The sequence below is a fragment of the Prosopis cineraria genome, unplaced genomic scaffold, assembly GCF_029017545.1.
Source record: "Prosopis cineraria cultivar Desert tree isolate PC_DT_omini unplaced genomic scaffold, ASM2901754v1 PC1939, whole genome shotgun sequence".
NCBI classification, from domain to species: Eukaryota; Viridiplantae; Streptophyta; class Magnoliopsida; order Fabales; family Fabaceae; genus Prosopis; species Prosopis cineraria.
Window position 1 is genome coordinate 4371 of NW_026557264.1, and position 21342 is coordinate 25712.

Genomic DNA, 21342 nt, shown 5'->3' on the forward strand with positions numbered 1-21342 from the left:
TACCTCTTAACATGATGATGCTCGCACATCTCATACCAAACTTGTGTACATATCCAATTCTGACTACAATTATATAAAACTTTTACAAAACTTCACCATTTTGAAATCATTTCACATGCACAAAAATCATATTTTGTAATATGCAATGTTATCAAATCACCAGTAGTAAACATATATATCTACTCACAAACAATTAAGAAATATAATCAAATAGTGTAAATTATTTCGTTACCTCAACCCTTTGTCACAAAAGGGTTACTGTGGCTCAACGTTAGCTCGATATGTTTTATACGTGTGATAAGGCTCTCAAGTAACACTCAATCTACACAATTGAGCAATGATTATCAATTATCACTTCGACTAATCCTCAAAATCACTAGATTCCAAGTATCCAAACTCTCAAATTCCTTATTTAACAACACCAACCCTTTCAAAACACTCTAACAATCTTATTAAGCATCTAAACATACCAAAATTATCAACTCACTATCCACATTGTCCTAAAACCCTCAAATTATACCTAAGGTTTGTCCAAACCCTTAACAAAAATTATAAATCCAAACTAAACCCATAAACTTAAGGTTATAGGTTTGATTTAACTTCCCAAGACTTTATCTAAGTCAATGGGTTCGGTTTAAATTCAAGAAAACTGAAGTTTTCTTTTGTTATCATATTAATTATATGTTCCCTATGGTAATTGTATCCTTAGATAAACCATAGTAATTGTCTTAAATGTCCCTTGCCGGTCATTTATGAGGGATCATAGATGAAACAATATTAGTATGACTTTAATTAATTATAGAGATATAAATCAAAGTTGTAGGTACTTGAAAGGTTACAAAATGCTGGACCAACTTGTTATGAGAAAGATGCATGGTACAAGTCATAAGTTTATCTTATATGTAACCATGTCACTAAGCTCTTTGACTTGATATCATGATGGATTCCTATATGATGATCATTGAACTTTAACCTAGTCAAAAGTCACATTTTATTGGGTAATTATAAAGGCTATGATTGCGTTTAGTGATATTTATGTAGAGGAATATGAGTGGTCAAGATGGAATTTATTCCTCACATTAATTGAGAGATATTATTGGGCCCCTCGATGAGTAAGCTTGAGAAAATATATGGCCATACTACAATGAAAAGAGTTTTTCCATTGCTATAGTCAGTCCACTCAGAGATTGAGAAAATAACAATTAGGTAAAGGAGAATTACAATTCTATGTCTCACACTTAACTGAAATATCATGTGACAAAAGGGATGTGCTACGGTTATATGATAGGTTATATCAAATAATCAATCCTTATATGAATTGAGTAGTCGTAATGCATTGCTAGAGGCCATTTGTGAATTGTGGACTAGTAACGCTATTGGCCTATTGCTAATTTCATATGGGCCTATAAGATCGCACACAAAAATAGCCTAACTTGAGCTATAATATCCAAGTTTATTGAATTTGGAATATGTCTAGATTCAATGAATATAATACTTTATCTGAGGTGAATGAATTATGTGTGTGTGAATATTCAATGATAAATATTTGTATGTGTGTGTGTGTATATATATATGTATATGAAATATAAAATTCAATATATATATATATTAGTGTATATATAATATAATATATTTAAATTTAATTTTATTAGCTACAAAAACCCTAATCTATATAATATAAAGAAGTGGACAAGTTTTTGAAGTGTGAGTCACTTAACGACAAAATTCTGAGAGCCACGAAAATACCCTAGATAATAAAAGGAGCGTCTGATTGACGGACGGACGAACATTAGATACAAATAGTGTTGGCACGCTATTCTTGTTAGAAAACTTTTCATGTAGATATCGGTAAAGGGAACGAATTTATATTGTTATTTCTTGAGATCCAAATATTTGAAGAAAACATGTGAGAAATTTGAAAATAAAAGGTAACTCTTTTATTTATCTTGACTTAAACAAGTTTGATCGGTTTGCAATTGTGATTGGGGTTTTAAATTTTAATTTTTCGCTGCACCTCCCAATCTAACACTAAAGACTTTATAGCATCAAACTTAACCATGGCGACGATGGCAAAAGCAGTGGCTTAGATGTTACGTGAGGAGCACATGGTAAGTTGGGAGAGGATGACGACAATCTATTTAAGGAAAGTTAAGAACGATATATTTGCCTTTGATGGACAAAGTGGCAACATTGTGGGCTTGAGCAGTCATTTTTGGGGGATGAAAATGCCGAGCTAGATGTGAGGCTCGCGAATCTTAGACACCCATTTTTATAGCTTTGCATTTAGACTCTGATAATGTGGGATCTTGTTAGTAGAAGAGGAGGAGGACGGAGAAGAAAAGGATGATGATGAAGAAGGAAGGGCAAAAATGCTCTATTTTTAAAACTTTTAGGGCAAATAAGCTCTAAACATGAAAGTTTAGCATATTCAATGCCTTTGGAGAAAAAGTTTTAGGTCAAATATATCATTTAACTCTTGATCAAATTTTAATTTAATATTTAATATTTTTTATATTTAATAGTAGAGCAAAAATATTTTTTTTTTAATTTAAGACAAAAATACTCTGAAAAAAATTTAAGGTGTTAGGTGACTTAGAAAAAAGAATTTTAGGCAAATTGCCGTTTAACCCAAAAAAATATTAATTACAAATTAGAGATGAGTTTTAAAACGTTGCACTGATTTATCCATCCCGCCCTAATTTCTCTCCACTCCTGTATGGAAATGCTCTGATTCTCTTACCTTCAGCCTCCAAGTCGCCGTTCTTCCGCTTGATCTGTGACGCACAACGCCACAACGACGCCGTCGACCAATCACCGTCGTCGTCTCCATCTTCACGCCGTTCGCTATGTCTCTTCCCCTGTTTCGTCAGTTTGTCTCTCGTTCAAGTAGTTTGTCGCTCTGCTCCTCCCTGGTACAGTGGTACTCATTGCTTGCTTAAGGTGTTCTCGAGTGTACTTCTACTTCTTCGCTTAAACTCTATGCGTACCCAAAGGTGGAGACAGACGAAATATAGGGACAAGTTTTGTTTATACTTTATATCCTAACCGAAGCCCATTCTGCCAGTCCCATATGACTAGGTTTTTATTTTTTTATTTTTTCTGGCTTTATTGTGCTTCACTGTTAAAAATAGTGGATCACTGTATTATTTTGAGTATGGATGACTGTATTTTGAGTTTATGGATGAGTATCTTCTGAGTAGGGATGATTATATTCATCCTGGATGACTATTATTTTTATGTTTCCATGCGGAATCCCTGGATTTAGTATTTGAAGTTGGTTTGAGTCTATAGATGACTGTATTTTGGTTATATATTTTTCGCTTCCAGGTCTGATTTATAGTTATAATTTTTGCTTCATTTTGTTACTTTTTTTATTTTTATTTTTTGCTTCCAAGGTTTGATTTATGGTTACAATCTTTTTTCCTTCCAGGTTTAGATTTTTGCATTGTTTTTAAGATTATTGTTTGCCTTTTCATTTCAATTTTCCAATTCTCTTCCAGGTCCAGTCACAGGTATAGTACATACAGCCTAAATTGGTCCGTTCCCTTCCATTTAGATGATTTTGGTCCAATGGTTTTAGGGCTCAAAGCTTTAAACTTCTTAAAAAAAAAAAAATTCAGAGTCTGGACATACTTATCAACTCAACCTTAAAAATCTCAGGCAATCCTTGGACATGGTAGTGCATCGGCTTAACAAACATGTACCGTTCATTTCAAGGGTTGGGCTTTGGGTTTATTCTCTTATTTGTTCAAAATTTATGTTTGCTTATACCTTAATTTTTTTCCCTTGACACGACTTGCATATTTATTTATTTTTTAGTGAGGGCCAAGGGCTGCTTTTTGCAGCAGCCAGGCAGAGGTGAGAGCTCAGAGAATTACAGAGAGTGATGGAAGCTGCAGACCGCTACAAGTTTCTTCCCATACAAGTTGCTGTGAAATGTATCAATCAAACAGTGAACATAACAGGCATTATAGCTGAGTTTAGCTTGCCAAAGCGAAGTAGGGGCACTGGTAAACTTTCCATTTGAAGGACCTTGCTGCTTGAACGTTGCATATGATGTTACAAATTGCAATTTTGTATCCCCAATGGAGCAAGGACCATTCATATTTCACATTTTTCTTTTTAATTGTTGAAATTTCAAAGTGTTTGGAGGGGGTTTGGTTGGTTTAGACTTAGACTGGCAATGATGAATCAAAGGCCGGACTTATGGCTGCCATTTAGCTTACTGGTAGTAGATTGATGAATTTTTTTGTTAAGGTGTATGTTCTGAGCCAGTTTCATGATTATGTTCTGGTTGATGCCAATTACCAAACAACAACAACAAGCCTTTATCCCACTAGGTGGGGTCGGCTACATGGATTGCAAGACGCCATTTTGCTCTATCATTTATTAAGCTTTTAGAAATATTATTAATTAAGAGATCACGTTCAACAACTTCCAAGAGTGTTCTCTTAGGCCTTCCTCTACCTCTCTTAATCGGACTCAAAGTTATATGTTCCACTCTTCTCACTGGTGCCTCCCTTGGTCTTCTTTGTACATGCCCAAACCATCTCAACCGATTTTCTACCATTTTTTCCTCAATAGGTGCCACCCTCACTTTTTCACGTATGTGCTCATTTCGAATTTTATCTTTATGTGTATGTCCGCACATCCATCGTAACATTCTCATCTCTGCTACTCCGACTTTATGCTCTTGCTGTCCCGTTAGAGCCCAGCATTCACTACTATATAACATTGCCGGTCTGATAGCAGTACGATAAAACTTTCCTTTAAGTTTATTAGGCACCTTACGGTCACAAATAACTCCTTTAGCTTTTCTCCAATTAAACCACCCAGCTTGAATTCTATGTGAAATATCTCCACTGATTTCGCCATCATTTTGGATAATGGCTCCCAAATATCTAAACTTTTCCACTTGAGGTATAATTTGATCTCCCAATTTCACTTCCAAATTATTTTCGAATAGTCCTTTATCAAATTTACAATATAAATATTCCGTCTTACTTCTACTCAGACGAAAACCTTTCGACTCCAATGTCCTCCTCCATAACTCAAGTTTGCAATTAACCTCTTCTCTTGTCTCTGCTATAAGAACTATATCATCCGCGAAGAGCATACATTTCGGGATTTCCTCTTGAATATGTTCCGTCAAAACATTTAAAATCAAGTTGAACAAATAAGGACTCAGAGATGATCCCTGATGTAGCCCAATCTTTATAGGAAAATCCTTTGTTTGACCACTAGGCGTTCTTATACTAGTTTTTACCCCCTCATACATATCTTGTATGGCTTTAATATAAGCAATCCGTACTCCCTTTTTTTCCAACACTTTCCAAAGCACTTCTCTTGGTATACGGTCATAAGCTTTTTCCAAATCAATAAAAACCATGTGTAGATCTTTATCTTTACAACGATACTTTTCCATTAATCCCCTTAGTAGATAAATCGCCTCTGTCGTTGATCTACCTGGCATAAAACCAAATTGATTCTCAGAAATACTTGTCTCCAATCTCAACCTGTGCTCAATTACTTTCTCCCACAATTTCATTGTGTGGCTCATGAGTTTAATCCCTCTATAGTTAGTACAATTCTGAATATCTCCTTTATTTTTATAAATAGGAATTAATGTACTTCTCCTCCACTCATCAGGCATTTTCTTGGACCGTAAAATCACATTAAATAACTTAGTTAACCATCTCACCCCTTCTTCACCTAAACATTTCCACGCTTCGATAGATATACAATCAGGTCCGTTAGCTCTACCATTTGCCATTTTCTTAAGAGCTTCCTTTACCTCCTTATCACGTATTTTTCGATAGAATGACAAATTTTGTTCTCCTTCACCAGTTACTAAATCCTCCAAGTTACTAGATGAATCCTCTCCATCATTGAAAAGTTTAGAAAAATAAGTCTCCCATCTATTTTTAATTTCATCATCTGTAACTAAAATTCTTCCCTCTTCATCCTTAATACACCTTACCTGTTCTAGATCTCTTGATTTTCTTTCCCTACTCTTGGCAATCTTATAAATATTTTGCTCTCCTTCCTTCGTCTCAAGGTTCTTATAAAATTCTTCAAAAGCTTTAGAACGAGCTTCACCCACAGCTCTCTTAGTTTCCTTCTTAGCCATACGGTACCTCTCCCAATTTTCCTCATTGTTACACAAATGTATGGCTTTAAAACAGTTCTTCTTATACTTGATTTTGTCCTGTACACTATTATTCCACCACCAAGACTCCTTATCTCTCGGACCAGGACCTTTCGATTCTCCCAAAACTACTTTTGCAACCTCCCGTATCTTTTTAGCCATATCCTCCCATATGATGTTAGCACTTCCCTGAGAATCCCAAATTCCTTTATCCAAAAGATTTCGCTTGAAAATATCTTGCTTCTCACCTTTTAATTGCCACCACCTAATCCTTGGTGTTACTACTTGTCGACGTTTTTGGATTTTACTCATAATACACACATCAAGGACTAGGACCCTATGTTGTGTCGTTACAGCATCTCCAGGGATCACCTTACAATTTTTACAAAGTTTTCTATCTGTGTTCCTAACCAAAAGAAAATCAATCTGCGACCTTGAGGTTCCACTTTTGTAGGTGATGAGATGCTCATCTCTCTTCTTGAAACAAGTGTTGGCAATCTTAAAATCATACGCCAATGAGAAATCAAGAAGAGTTTGCCCTTCATTGTTTAGCTCTCCAAAACCAAAACCACCATGCACCCTCGCATACTGACCAGCTTCCCTCCCGACATGCCCATTAAAGTCTCCTCCAATAAAAATCTTTTCACTCTGTGGTATGTGTCGAATCAACCCCTCTAGATCCTCCCAAAATAATTCCTTAAGACTGGCTTCTGTCCCGACTTGCGGCGCATAAGCGCTAACAATATTAACAGTCTCACATCCAATTATCATTTTTAAAGAAATAATTCTGTCTCCAATTCTGCTAACTTCTACAACGTTCTTCTTCCACTCCTTATCTATAATGATGCCTACTCCATTGCGTGCACTTACTTTTCCTGTATACCAAAGTTTGAAACCTTGAATATCCTTAGCTTCTTCTCCACGCCATTTTGTTTCTTGCAAGCAAAGGATATTGATTTTCCTTTGAATCATAACCCCTACAACCTCTACAGATTTACAATTTAATGTCCCAACATTCCAAGTACCAAATCTAATTTTGCTCTTATGGACTAACTTCTTTAGCCGCGTGCGTCCAGAATGACGCGGTAGCCCTTGCTCATTTAACACTACATCCGGGCGCCGATGCAGCGGCTCTAACTCACTTATCACTGTACTCGAGCCATGCAGCGCGTTACTTACGGGCAACGACCTAGCATTAACATTATAACGTCTATTGTCCATGTTCATGATAGATTCAACAAATTTTTACATTGGCTGTTGATGGCCTAACACAACCCTCCTCCTTTACCCGGGCTTGGGACCGGCTATAAACATAGGCGGAGTTGTTGATGCCAATTACCAATATGCACTAAAAGTATTCTAATTTTAGTTGGGATGAAGTTCAATGTGATTGAACTGTTGTTAAACTTGGTTGGATTAGGTCTCTAGGAAATTCATTGTGCTGTACTGTTTTCCTTTTCATACTGCTTGTGCTTCTTTGAGCTTGTGTCTTTATGGTCATAACCTTAAAAAGGCTAGACATTTGTTGATGTTTTTAATACCTTGCAACAGTTTTTATATGAATTTCTTGAATTTGGATCCCCAATGGATCAAGAATTATTCGGATTTCACAGTTTTTATAGAACTCGTATTGGACTTTTCAAAGCATTTGGAGATTGGAGTTTGGTTGGTTTAGATTTTAACTCACAATGAAGAATCACAGGCCAGACTTATGGCTGCCATTTAGTTTACTGGCAGTAGATTGACAAATTGTTTTGTTAAGGTACATGTTCTGAGCCAATTTCATGATTATGTTTTGGTTGATGCTAATGTGTACTAAGACTCTTCTATTTTTGCGGGGTAAAGTTCAACATGGATGAACTGTTGTTAAACTTGGTTGTTTTAGGTTTCTTGGAAACCCCCTATGTTGTACAAACTGTTTACATATTTGTGCTTTTCTGAGCTTGTGCCTTTATGGTCATCTTACTTTTATTGAATTCTTACCTTAGAAAGGGTAGTTTTTGGTTTATTATTTTATTTCACGTGGAAAACTGGAAGTTCTTTCTGAGTTAGCATCTTTCTGCCCTTGCTCATTGGCTTACTTGAATAATTTCTGCAGATTACTATTGTACCTTAAGAATAATTGATGAATCATATCAAAAACCTGGGATGCTCGTTAATATTTTTGCTGGAAGCTCGCAACAGCTTCCTAATGTTGTAGAAAGAGGAGACATAGTTCAGCTTTTTAATGTTATGGTAATGATCTTCTTAGGCAGTTCAGCTTTTTAATGTTATGGTAATGATCTTCTTAGGCTTAGATTTGATAGTAGATTCTCTAGAAACATGTTTGCTTTGTTTTTCTAGACTACTGTTGACTATTGAATATTTTTTATGGATTGTTTCTGTCAATAATATTTGTTTCTATGCGCCTACATTTAAGTAAAGTTTAGCAAAATTAGCGGTATACTTGTTTTCTCTGCAGTTCTCATTCTAACTTCAAGGTCTTGTTTTCTCTATAGTTTGCCATTTCATGTGGTTTTTTTGTCATGATTTTCATGTTTGGACTGCATGAGGGGATTTAAGATTTGAAATGAATATGCAGTTAGATAATGATAGCATGAGACTAAGGGGGGAGGTAGTGTAGTTTGACTTTGTGGTGAGAAGGGTCAATGATATGAAGGAAGTTCTTGTAATATTACATGAAGGAAACTTTGGTTTTTCTTAATTCAAGGTTAGGCATTTGGATTTACAAGTTCTATGATATAACACAGGTACTTATCCCTTGTGATGGAAAGATTTTAGTGAAGTTGAGGAGTGGTTTGTTTTACCTGAAAGGAAACAAAAAATGGGACAAAAAATAATAAAAGTAAAAGTAAGAAAGCAACTATGAAAGTCAAGTCATATACTCTTATCAATAGCAACAACAACAACAAGCTTTATCCCACTAGATGGGGTCGGTTACATAAATTGCACGTTGCCATTGTGCTCTATCATTAGCCAAGTTTTTGGAAATATTGTTAACCAAGACATCTTGTTCAACAATTCCCATGAGGGTTTTCTTTCTAGGAGTGGAATGAGAATAGGAATTCACAGTCGCTTTATTAGTTGGCCTAACAGATAAGAAGGTAATATTATCTTATTATTGAATGAATGATTGAATTTCCTTGAATATTATAAATCTAAATATGTATATCTGTTTATATTTTACATTTTACATGTATAGGCTTTAAAAATTTCAGTCAATTTTTGTAACAATTCTTTAAAAAGCCTTATATTATTGGGTTTTATTTCATATAATGCACAAATTTTATCTTATAGAATGAAAATATGTTGAAGATGAAATCAAATTTTGATTGGGTGCTGCATTTAATATATGTTCTCTAATTTTGTAGGTAACAGCACATGGTGATGGTGTAAATGCTGTTTTCAATAAAAAGTTTTCCTCTTTTGCATTATATAATGGGAAAGACACTAATGATTTTGTCCCTTACCAAGTTTCTTCAAAATTTCCTCCTAGAGATAAGGACAAAATGCTCTTAGCTGAGCTTAGAAAATGGCTGCTCAATTCTCAGCTCATTCAAGGTCTAGTAGCATTTAATATGCTTTGAGAGCAGCTGATTCATTTTTAATTGGTTTAGTCCAAACTAGACGTGATGTGCATGCACGTATTGTTCAATGTGCATGGCACACTGTATTCATCATTCAACATTTTTGTTAGTGCGGCACACCTATTGGGCCTTGGGCCAAAAACCCTAAATCAATAACTAGGTTAATTAACCTAGAAGTTAGTGGTGTCTTTGGGTCTGTTAGAATCAGATTCTTTCCTTTTATTTTTCTGTTTCTTTTTATCCTTATAATATCGGCCAGATCCTCTAATCCCTTGAATCTCAGCCTAATCCTCTATTGTGATTAAGGGTCTCTTATATCTATTTATTTAGTTGCTTCTATGAATAAGAGACAAACTTTCATGGCATCACAAACTCATTCATGGTATCAGAGCAACCGTGTTGTAGTTCGGGACTCATGACCTGAACGCAGAAGGCCAGGGTGACTTGAGAAGATTGACAGCAAATACACAATAATTGTCAGCCTTGAACACCTCGGGTCACCAAGCGCCAATCGATGCCAATCCCACCACTATTACTATACACAGACTCAATGGCCATAATCACTTTCAATGGGCAGCTAGTGTTCGCCTATATGTCACAGGCAAGGGCAAACTTGGCTATCTTACTGGTACAGCAACAAAGCCATCTACAGATGACCTTAAATATGCAGCTTAGGAAACTGACAACTCCATGGTCCAAGCATGGTTAGTTAATTCAATGACTATTGAAATTAGTACTCGCGTCTCCGTCTACCAGTGAGCACAAGAAGTATGGGAAGCTGCCAAACATAAGTTTGCTTCACTCAAAAATAAGGCTGCCATGTTAGAGATAGAGAGCTTTCTGCATGATTTCAAAAAAGGTAATCTATTTGTCACAGAATACTACACGAGTTTGGTTGTTAGATGGCAACAACTTGACCTTTATGAGCCACTTGAGTGGAAGTGTCAAGGAGATGCCACACTCTATGCAAAGCTCGAGGAAGAAAAGTGGATATTCAAATTCCTACTTGGCTTATACACTAAATTTGATGAAGTGAGGGGTAGAATAATGAGTCTTGATCCCTTAGCTTTGCTGCGAGAAGTCTTTTTCACTATCAGAAACGAAGAGAGCAAAAAAAGACTAACGTCATCTGAACTCTCACATGTAGCTGACTCTCAGCTAAGTGCATTACTATCTAAAGGTGCCCCTTTCAACGACAGCCAAACTAAAAGGAACCGATGGTGTGACCATTGTAAAAAGTTGGGCCATACTAGAGAGATTTGCTAGAAATTGCATGGCAAGCCTCCTAGGAAGGAAAATCAAGAAAGCCAAGGGTACTCTGGTAGTTTTGAAAATAAGGAAAGGCTTGATTTGAACAAGGAAGAAGTAGAATTGCTCTGAAAGTTATTGGAAAAGCATAACTCTCAAGAACAAACCATTCCGTCTGGGTATATAGCACATATAGGTAAAACAATCCTAGCCTTAAATTCTAATGTATATCACAAAGCTATGTGGAGTGTTGACTTAGGAGCTATAGATCACATGACTGGTAATCCAAATTTACTCATTGATATAAAGCCATGTTCCTTAAATATCTTTATTAGAGTTGCTGATGGAAAGTCTATTAAAGTAGAAGGAATTGGTACTGCACATATTTGTGCAGAAATGATCCTAAGAAATGTTCTTTATGCTCCTGGCCTAAAGTGCAGCCTTTTGTCTGTACGAACAATTACTCAAACTTAAAGGTGTGATGTTCATTTTTCTACTGCTGAATGTGTTTTTCAGGATCTGGAGTTGAAGAAGATGATTGGCACTGCTTAGATCCTAGAAGGCTTGTATTGGTTGGAAAGTCAACCCCTAAATGAGATGAAGCATCATTCTTTCTTTGCTGTGAAGTTTTCCTCTCCTCTTTCAGCTAGGTCTGTGAATAAAGATGTGTTATTATGGCACTATAGATTAGGTCATCTTGGCTTTCGTTACCAATCAAAAATGTTTCCTCATCTTATGAATAAAGATACTTCCCATTTTTCTTGTGATATTTGCTAGTTTTCTGAACATACTAAAGTCTGTTATAAGCCTCATTCTCATCAATTTTCTAAGCCCTTTAACATTGTTCATAGTGACATATGGGGACCATCCCGTTTTGCATCCCTCTCTAATGCTAAATGGTTTGTAACATTCATCGATGACCATACACGATTAACCTGGGTTTTTCTAATGAAAGAAAAATCTGATTTACCTTCAATCTTCATGAATTTCCACAAAATGATTACAACTCAGTTTCAAACCTCTATTCTCATGCTTTGAAGTGACAATGGGAGAGAATACATGAGCTCTACCTTGAAAAACTACCTTAAGGAACATGGGATACTTCACCAAACTAGTTGTGTAAATACACCACAACAAAATGGCACTGCTGAACGCAAAAATAGACATCTTCTAGAGGTAACCTGAGCCCTGATGTTCACTCATAATGTCCCTAAATTTTATTGGGGTGAGGCTGTTCTTGTTGCCACTCATTTGATCAATCGAATGTCCTCCAAAACTTTTAACTTCCAGACTCCTATGGAAATTCTTACTAAGTCCTACCCCAACACTCCTCTTTCTACATCTATTCTTGAGCGGATTCTTGGGTATGTAGCTTATGTCCATAATGATCAAGGGGGAAAACTTGATCCTAGAGCTCTCAAATGTATCTTTTTAGGGTATTCCTCCTCTCAAAAGGGATACAAATGCTACTCTCCAAATCTTCGTAAATTCTTTATCACCATGAATGTCACCTTTGAAGAAGCCTAAGGTTATTACACCAAATCTCCCATTTAGGGGGAGAATGAGAGAGAATGGAAGTTTTTAACAACCCAAATCAGTCCTGAACCCACCCAAATCAGTCCTAAACCAACTCCAATCAGTCCTGAAATATCACCTAAAACTCCACATACAGTTGAAGCTGATCTGCCACAACAAAATACCACTATCCTACCTAAAATTGAGCCTATTAACATTGAACAGGGTCAACCAGAGGAAGACTCTTACAGACCTGCAGATACAGAGGACGAAGAAATTGTAAATCAAGGGGGAGAAGTCAATAACTCATCCACTGGTAGAAGTCCTTCTAGGTCTGTGCAGAATCAAGAGTCTGACTCAACCTCAAAACCTAATGATCTTGGATGGCCGATTGCCTTAAGAAAGGGGGTAAGATAGTGTACTCTACATCCTATAAGTAACTTTGTCACTTATGATGGTTTGTAAGCTTGTATGAGAGGCTTTGTGACTAAACTAGATGAAGAGAAAATTCCTATGACGTTCGAGCAGGCAACTCGGGACTCTAGGTGGAGAGACGCCATCAATGAAGAACTTAGAGCACTGTCTAAAAATCAGACGTGGCAAATAATGAAGCTACCCAAAGGAAAGAAATTAGTAGGCTGTAAATGGGTGTTTACAATCAAATACAACTCAGATGAAACTGTAAACAAGTTCAAAGCTCATTTGGTGGCAAAAGGCTACTCTCAAATAGAAGGGATTGATTCTTACGAGACCTTTGCACCAGTGGCAAAGTTGAACACCATAAGAATACTATTGTCTCTAGTTGCTAATCTTGATTCGCCGCTACATCAATTGGATGTGAAGAACGCATTTCTTAATAGAGCTCTTAAGGAAGAAGTTTACATGAGCATTCCTGAAGGACTTGCAGAATTCAAAACCCCTAGTATGACTTGCAAGTTACACAAATCTCTTTATGGGCTAAAACGATCACCTAGAACATGGTTTGAGAGATTCACAAAGGTGGTAAAAGGCTCAGGTTACACTCAATGTCAAGGGGACGATACACTCTTTGTGAAACACAAGAGCAGAAGTATCTATCTTGATTGTGTATGACGATGACATAGTATTAAATGGAAATGATGTTGAGGAAATAGAGGAACTCAAGAAGACTTTAGCAACAGCCTTTGAGGTCAAAGAACTCGACAATCTTAGATACTTCCTTAGGATGGAAATTGCTAGATCAAAGAAGGGCATCTCTGTTTCCCAACAAAAATATACACTTGATTTGTTGAAGGAAACTAAAATCTTGGGAGCAAAACCATCTGCCACTCTTATGGATCCTTCTGTTAATCTTGAAATGAAGGAAGATGGAGTTCCAGCTGATGTCGAGAGATATAAAAGACTTGTTGGGAAACTCATCTACTTATCTCATACAAGACCAGATATAAGCTATGCAGTTGGAATTGTGAGCCAATTGTCATCTCAACCACAAGAGCAACATATGGAAGCCATATATACTATTTTGAGGTACTTAAAAATGACACCTGGGAGGGGAATATTTTTTTGCAAAAGGATGCTCTAAAGATATATTTATCTACACTGATGCAAACCATAGAAGAAATTGTGTGGATAGAAGATCAATTGGTGGTTACTTCACATTTGTATAGGGTAATCTAGTGACATAGAGAAGTAAGAAGCAAATTGTCATTTCTAAAAGTAGTGCAAAAGCTGAACTTAGAGCTGTGGCTAATGGAGTTTGTGAAGGGATGTGGATAGTATGTGTCCTACAGGACTTGAGAATTGAGGTTAGATCACCTATAAAAATGTGGTGTGATAGTATGGCAGCACTTCAAATGATTCAAAATCCAGTTCATGACAGAACTAAACACGTGGATATTGATCGACATTTTATAAAAGAAAAAAATGGAATCAAGTGTGATTGACTTGACCCACATATGCTCTAGCCAACAAGTTGCTGATGTTTTGACCAAACCATTAGACAGAGGAAAATTTGAATACTTTAGAATCAAGCTGGGCATGGAAGATATCTACTTGCCAGCTCGAGGGGGAGTGTTAGTGCGGCACACCTATTGGGCCTTGGGCCAAAAACCCTAAATCAATAACTCGGTTAATTAACCTAGAAGTCAGTGGCATCTTTGGGTCTGCTAGAATCAGATTCTTTCCTTTTATTTTTCTGTTTCTTTTTATCCCTATAATATCAGCTAGATCCTCTAATCCCTTGAATCTCGGCCTGATCCTCTTTTGTGATTAAGGGTCTCTTGTATCTATTTATTCAGTTGCTTCTATGAATAAGAGACAGACTTTCACGGCATCACAAACTCATTCAATTTTGGTACAGTGCTGCAATGAAAATAATATGAATTTTATAACCTATGAAGCATGGATACTTAAAAAAAAGTAAATGTATCCGTATCTGATATGATATTTATAGAATACTTCAGCATATGTTTCCCATATTCTAACATATGTATCCCATATTCTAACATTTGTAACATGGTTTTTTTCAACAATTTTTTACTGTTACTTAAAAACTTGAAAAAATACTTAATATTTTGATTGATTGTTATAAATATCCTTGTATTCCTTTAGAAATTCTTGTTTAAAAAGTAAAATACCAATACTATATCATCAAATGTTGAAATATATATTATAAATGTCCCTGTACCCATATCCTAAGATTTTGAAAATTTGTTGTATCAATAAAATTTTGAAATTTTTGGTAACAAGTCTTTAAAGAGCCTTATATCTATATATAAGCTATGAATTAACCCTTCAGATGTATTTATAAATTTGTTTAGCTTTAGCTTTTTCAGGAATTACTTACTTCTGAAAGCAATTCTTGTGTGATGTGTCATTGATTTTGTGGTATCTGTAGCTTTTGGTTTTCTACTACTTTCATCTCCTTGCTTGCTTTTTTGGAACTAAGTTCATGTGTGGATATTTATGGTTTGCATATGCTGTGTAGATTCTCATGACTTTCCAATGTTAAGAGAAACCAAGGAAGGCAATTGCTGCAGTTTAGTATGCAAGGTATTTTTCTTGTCATTTTTATATCTGATTATGAAACGCGCCTATGTTCTTATACATCCCTTCCCCCTGTGGTAGCTAAACAAGGGAAAACTATTTACATTATTACCATTATATAGTTCTGATAATCTGATCCTTAATTTTTATTTTTGCACGTTAAGATACTTCTTTTTTGTGAGGCTGCAAATCAAGAACGGATGGTCTTTGTTTGGGATGGTACAGATTTGCCACCAAACAGTATAAGTGCAAAGTGAGTTAATTTCAATTTAGTTCTACATTGCTATTTAACCCTTTTCCCATGTTGATGTTAATTTTGGATAAATCATATGGAAGTCTATGACTGTTATTAGTTCTTGTCATAATGGGCTAATGGATAAAGTAGTCAGTGGAAATGGCTGACCAAGAACTTTAGATGTGAGAATGGAACAAACTATTTTAAGATACTATTCGGAGGAGCAATGAACGTTACTTCCAAATGTGTATATCTACTTAATGCTTAGAGTTATCTGCTCATTGATTTGATTAACATTGAGATAGCTTATATAGGTGTGCCATTTTGAGGTTCATGTTATTTTTTTTGGGGCTCTTAGAACCTTTTACTGATTTAAGTTCCCCAAGTCTGATCCAATTAGTATGATTCTAGATTATTAGGAAAATTAAATTGGTGCCTGCATGTTTGTTAATTACTTGATATCTGTCTAAATAATGTTACATTTTGATGGATTTTCACGATAACAAGATAAAGTCTTTCATAAGATAAGATAACTATAAAATAAGAAGTTAATTTTGGAAATAAAAAAAACTAATTTATATGGGTTGGAGAACAAGTACGGGCCTAATTTTAGAAGTATGTGCATAACACACCCTTTTGGTGGTTCAAAATTGCACTCCAATTAGCTTATCACGTCCTCCAACTCTATTGGTCACTTTAGTCATCCATTGGAGCTTTAATGAGCAAGACTAAGGTCTCATTTGTCTCCTCCGTGTGAATTTTGGTGTCTTGGGGCTTCAGTATGTTGAGATAGCTCCAATAACACTTAGTCACCTCTTGAGTTTTCCTCTTATTATTAGGTGTTCTAATGCTTAGTCCTACTCTAGTTGAGCTAGTTTATACACATTGACAAAGTTGCCCTTTTAGTTGACATCTATGATTCTCTTTCTATTGAACCTCTTTTTTGGTTATATCTTTGTTGTCAAACATTGTACTCTCTATATTGGACGGATGTGCAGCTTGGTTATATGATTATATTATATTGGGATGGTTGCTTTTTTACCCATTTTTTGTCATCTAAGAAGCACAAATACAAGTATTAGTATTCGACATGATACATCATGATATTGTAAATATAACAATTTTTATAATTTTAGGATACTGGTATGAAAATATATATCATTAACATTTATGGAAAATTTCATTTAAAATCCCTTGACTAAATGAAAAAGAATATCCCTTAAATTCTGAAACTTCACTTCAGACCAGGGATATTGAAGTGAAATTAAAATTGAGGGAAATGACAAGATTAACCTTCCTTTAAATTAAAAAAAAAAAAAAATCTTCAGATTCCCTTTTTCTTCACTCTCTTTCCCTAAGAACACTCTCTCACTTTGATTGATACTGGATCTAAGAACTCTATAAGAACTCCTGTAGGTCAACAAGTTTAAACCAACTCTCCTGATTTTCTAAACAGTAAAACCAGATCTAATGATAAGAAAACATTTGGCAAATTTCTTCCTCCTCTTTCTCCTGAGGGATATGATTAATCATTAATGATATACACTGACAATTTCGAGAGTGTAGGAAGCATGGACGTTGCCAACACTAACACATCACCGGAGAAACTGGTGGGCATATTCTGACCAGCTTTTAGCTTTCACTGCAAATAGTTTTTCCCCTGCTCTGGATAATAACAGACAATTCAAACCCAACTAATTCAATCTTTTGCATCTGAAAAAACATGAAAATCCATTCTATTAAGCATTGAAAACAAAAACAAGAGAGAAAAGTTAGAACTTCGACGAATGTTGGTGTGGTGGGATTTACGTTAAACAGGACAGTAATAAAATGGGGGCTTCAAAGAGAAATCTCTTTGATGATCTATTGTAATTATGAACAACTTCATGTAAGGCAATGAACAACTTCAATATGGGTAATGAACAACTTGTTTTGCCATGATTACATCATTTGGAATAAAATCAAGATTTGATAATGGTACAAATAACTCATGTTGGTCAATAAAAAACTTTATGTAGGTAAACAAATAGCTCGATTTACCATGATTGCAATGCGGAATAAAATTGAGATTCAATAATGGCACAAATAATTCTTGTTGGTTAATCAGTTATATATTGTGTAGTATATATTAGTTAGTACAGCAGTTACTGATGGCATTGCACTATCACCAGAGAAAGTTGATGATCTTTCTATAAATTGCAGGCTAGAGGATGAACTGCACAATCATCTTCCATTACATCATGAACTCGTGCCTCTACCAAGAGAGTTATTGTGTGCTTTTCCTACCGTTGGGTCCATCTTGAGAATAGCATATGACCAAAGCATGGAGAAGAGCCATCTAAAACATTTAGAAAATGGCAGGTGGGTTAAATTTGTCAATATGCGTCTTGAAGTGCATGCAGGACTATGGCATGGCGTGTTGACTCCATCTACAAAGCTTCGGTACATACGGAATGATGATGATCTCATAAAACAGCGTGAAAGGTGGTTGTCCACTCTGTTGGCTCATAAAATAATTGGATATAATAGAACAATTAACTGATGTTTCGATTTGTTGTCTTTTGCATTCGCTTGAGATAGTTTGTATGGTGAGCGAATGTCTAAGAACATGAGAAGAATGCCTTTTTGGAGCTTTCCTTGGCCTTCACCTATTACAGGTTTCACATGTGCATTTCATCATTGTTTTTTGTTATTCTTTCAATGTTACAAATATCAAACATTATATATTTTCCTATACAATTTTGTTCCCCCTGACAGTGGTTGATCATGATGATGCCCGATTGAATACTTTAATGGATGTCCTCACCCATTCAGAGGTATCATAATGCATTTCATTCAGCCCTAACTTGCGGAGCTTTGTTTCCATTGCTTACTCTATCTTCAATAATGTTGTCATACAATTTAAAACACTCGGTTATTCTTTTCCTTTTTATTGGTAAGCGTCTATATTGCACGTTAATGTTCTGAATTCTCAAACAAAAGTACCTATTTTATCTTAGACATTTGCATTTGTTGATGTTACATGCTTCTCTATCTATCTATATATATATATATATTGTAGATATATATTGACTTGAATTATAGGTGACGGCGAAATACAAGTGTATTGTTCGAGTAGTAGCAGCAATGCCATGGTCACCCGAAAACTTCCTCTCTGAACATGGGATTTATGTGATGCGCCTGACTCTAGAGGATCCAACAGCTAGAATCCATGCTTTTGTGTATGCTGAGGATGGGGTAATGAATATCTTTAACCGCTTCATCATTGTGTATTCTTGGCAACTTCCTTAAATTCCAAGTTAAATTTTAAGAATCTTACTTGAATTCAAACAATCATGCTTCATTATTTTTTAAGAGGCAATGCTCGTGTTATGAGTCTCACATTAGGGAGCCTCACAAGTGAAGTGGGGCCTATAAGTTTATAGGATTTTTTCACCTAATAAGTTAGTTTTTTAGAAAAAGTTTTCCTTTTTGAGTTGTGCTCATAATATTGGTACTTTCGTTAAGAGATTGGTCTCATCAAGAGGGCTATCCATACAAGATCCTAACTGGTAGGAGGTTCAAGAAGTTCCATGGAATGGAGCCGTTGATGACATTGGCTCTTGAATAGGGTGACGTTGTTATAGGTCCTATGTTAGAGAACCTCGCAAGTAGAGTGAAATTTATAAATTCAAAGAGCTCGTCCAACTAAACTAGTTCTTTTGAGATAAGTTTTTTCTTTAGACTTGTGTTTATAACATTCGTTTTTAGCATGTATAAAAACAATTGTTGGCTTTTGAATGAGTACTTAGTCAAAGACTTTGTTCTTTCTGTCTGATCATGTCTTTAATCTATTGCCATAATTTATGCAGGAAACCCTATTTGATGGTTATCCTAGCAATGCCATCTTGACACAGAAGATGAACTCGTTACTTGGAGTAATTTTATGTGATGATAGTATAGTACCGAAGTGTGCCTTCAGAAACCCACCATGGGTTCAGGTGTGTCTCAAGTCTTACTACACTTCTAAACATGACATCTGGGGCAGTAGACAATATAGAATATTTGACACCAAAATTGTGCCAAGAGTGTGATATCATATTAGAAAGGTTTTTGTTTTCACTAGATTGTAAACATGGTATGACGTGCATTTAGGTGAATAGAGTTTCAGAGACTTTATCATGACACATGTTTTTCTTTTGACAAGCAAGGAATGTTGCTTGGACAGAATGTGCATGTATGGAAGGGTATGAAGATGCCTACATGTGTCAAATTTTCATGTATGTATATGACATACACTTATGCTATGACACACAATTTAAATGTACGTATATGAACGTGCTGCTTATTCTGTAAATTTTGGTTGGGTTAAAAGCTGTTGATTTTGTTTATTGACGTGGCATTCCTCCATGTTCAAAAGAACCTGTGCTATGTTCTTCCTTTTGTAGGGTTGTTCTTTTTGGATTTACATGTTAATATATAATTTTTTTTTAATAATCTTCTGTCAAATATTGGATGAAAGGTCGAGGGAGAGGGATTAAACCAACTTTAAACCTGAGGAAACTCTTGACTACTCTAAGCTAGCTAATCTACAAAAGCATTTCCCTTATGCAAACTCATGCATGGTGTGTCAATCTATGATTCCTCAATTTGGTAACATTAACATATAGTGAAAGAGGAGGGTTGTGTTAGGTCGTCAACCATCAACATAAAACTTTGTTGAATCACACATGGATATAGACAATAGACCTATTTGTGCTAATGCTAGCTTGTTGTTCGTAAGTAACGCACTGTATGGCTCGAGTGCATTGATAAGTGAGTTAGGGTTGCTACATTGAAGCTCGAATGTAGTGTTAAATGAGCAAAGGCTATTGCGTTATTCTGGATGAGCGCGGCAAAGAAGTTAGTCCATGTGAGCAAGATCAGACTTAGATTTGGAATGTTGGGACCTTGATTGGTAAATCTATGAAGATTGTAGGAGTTATGATTCAGAGAAAAATTAATATTCTTGTGCCTATAGGAGACTAAATAGATTAGTGAACAAGCTAAGGGTATTTAAGGTTTTCACTCTAGTCTACTCGGAAAGTAAACACATGCAATGGGGTGGGTATCATTGTCGATAGAGAGTGGAAGAAAAATGTTTTGTTGTCAAGTTAATCGAATTGGGCACAGACTTATGTCCTTAAAATTGATCATTGGATGGGAGACTATAATATTGTTAGTGCTTATGCACCTTAAGTTTGGACAGAAGTCAGTCTTAAAGAATTATTTTGTAACGACTTAGAGGGGTTGATTGAAAGCATACCACATAATGAAAAGATCTTTCTTGGAGGAGATTTTAATGGACATGTCGGGAGGGAGGCAAGTCCTTATACGAGGGTGCATGGTGGTTTGGGTTTTAGAGAACTCAATAATGAAAGGGCAAACCATCTCCTTGATTTCTCTTTGGCATATGATTTCAAGATTTCTAATACCTGTTTCAAGAAGAGGGATGAGCATTTCATCACTTATAAAAACGAAGCTTTAAGGTCACAAATTGGTTTCTTTTGGGTAAGGAACGTGGATAGTAGACTCATAAAAATTGTAAGGTGATTTTTGGGGATGTT

General features: G+C 35.7%; 1 protein-coding gene and 1 non-coding gene across 9 annotated transcripts; both read left to right on the forward strand.

Moving 5' to 3' along the window:
- The first annotated feature begins 2684 nt into the window (after nucleotides 1-2684).
- On the forward strand, nucleotides 2685-20127 carry LOC129301171 (protection of telomeres protein 1b-like). Of its 8 annotated transcripts, none has more exons than XM_054939741.1 (12): nucleotides 2685-3078; nucleotides 3820-4010; nucleotides 8247-8383; nucleotides 9520-9709; nucleotides 15464-15528; nucleotides 15687-15775; nucleotides 17960-18241; nucleotides 18338-18414; nucleotides 18515-18573; nucleotides 18842-18994; nucleotides 19609-19737; nucleotides 19944-20127. In XM_054939741.1, the coding sequence occupies exons 2-12, from the start codon at nucleotides 3887-3889 to the stop codon at nucleotides 20070-20072; spliced, it is 1434 nt and encodes a 477-aa protein (XP_054795716.1). In that variant the 5' UTR covers nucleotides 2685-3078; nucleotides 3820-3886; the 3' UTR covers nucleotides 20073-20127. The 8 variants fall into 8 exon arrangements, with proteins under 8 accessions (XP_054795716.1, XP_054795721.1, XP_054795718.1 ...); XM_054939746.1 differs by having other exon boundaries at nucleotides 19948-20127; XM_054939743.1 differs by having other exon boundaries at nucleotides 2685-2993.
- LOC129301172 (small nucleolar RNA snoR113) lies at nucleotides 4179-4275 on the forward strand. The gene has a single exon (XR_008590924.1). It is a non-coding gene; the product is annotated as a small nucleolar RNA snoR113 (small nucleolar RNA).
- Nucleotides 20128-21342: the final 1215 nt, after the last annotated feature.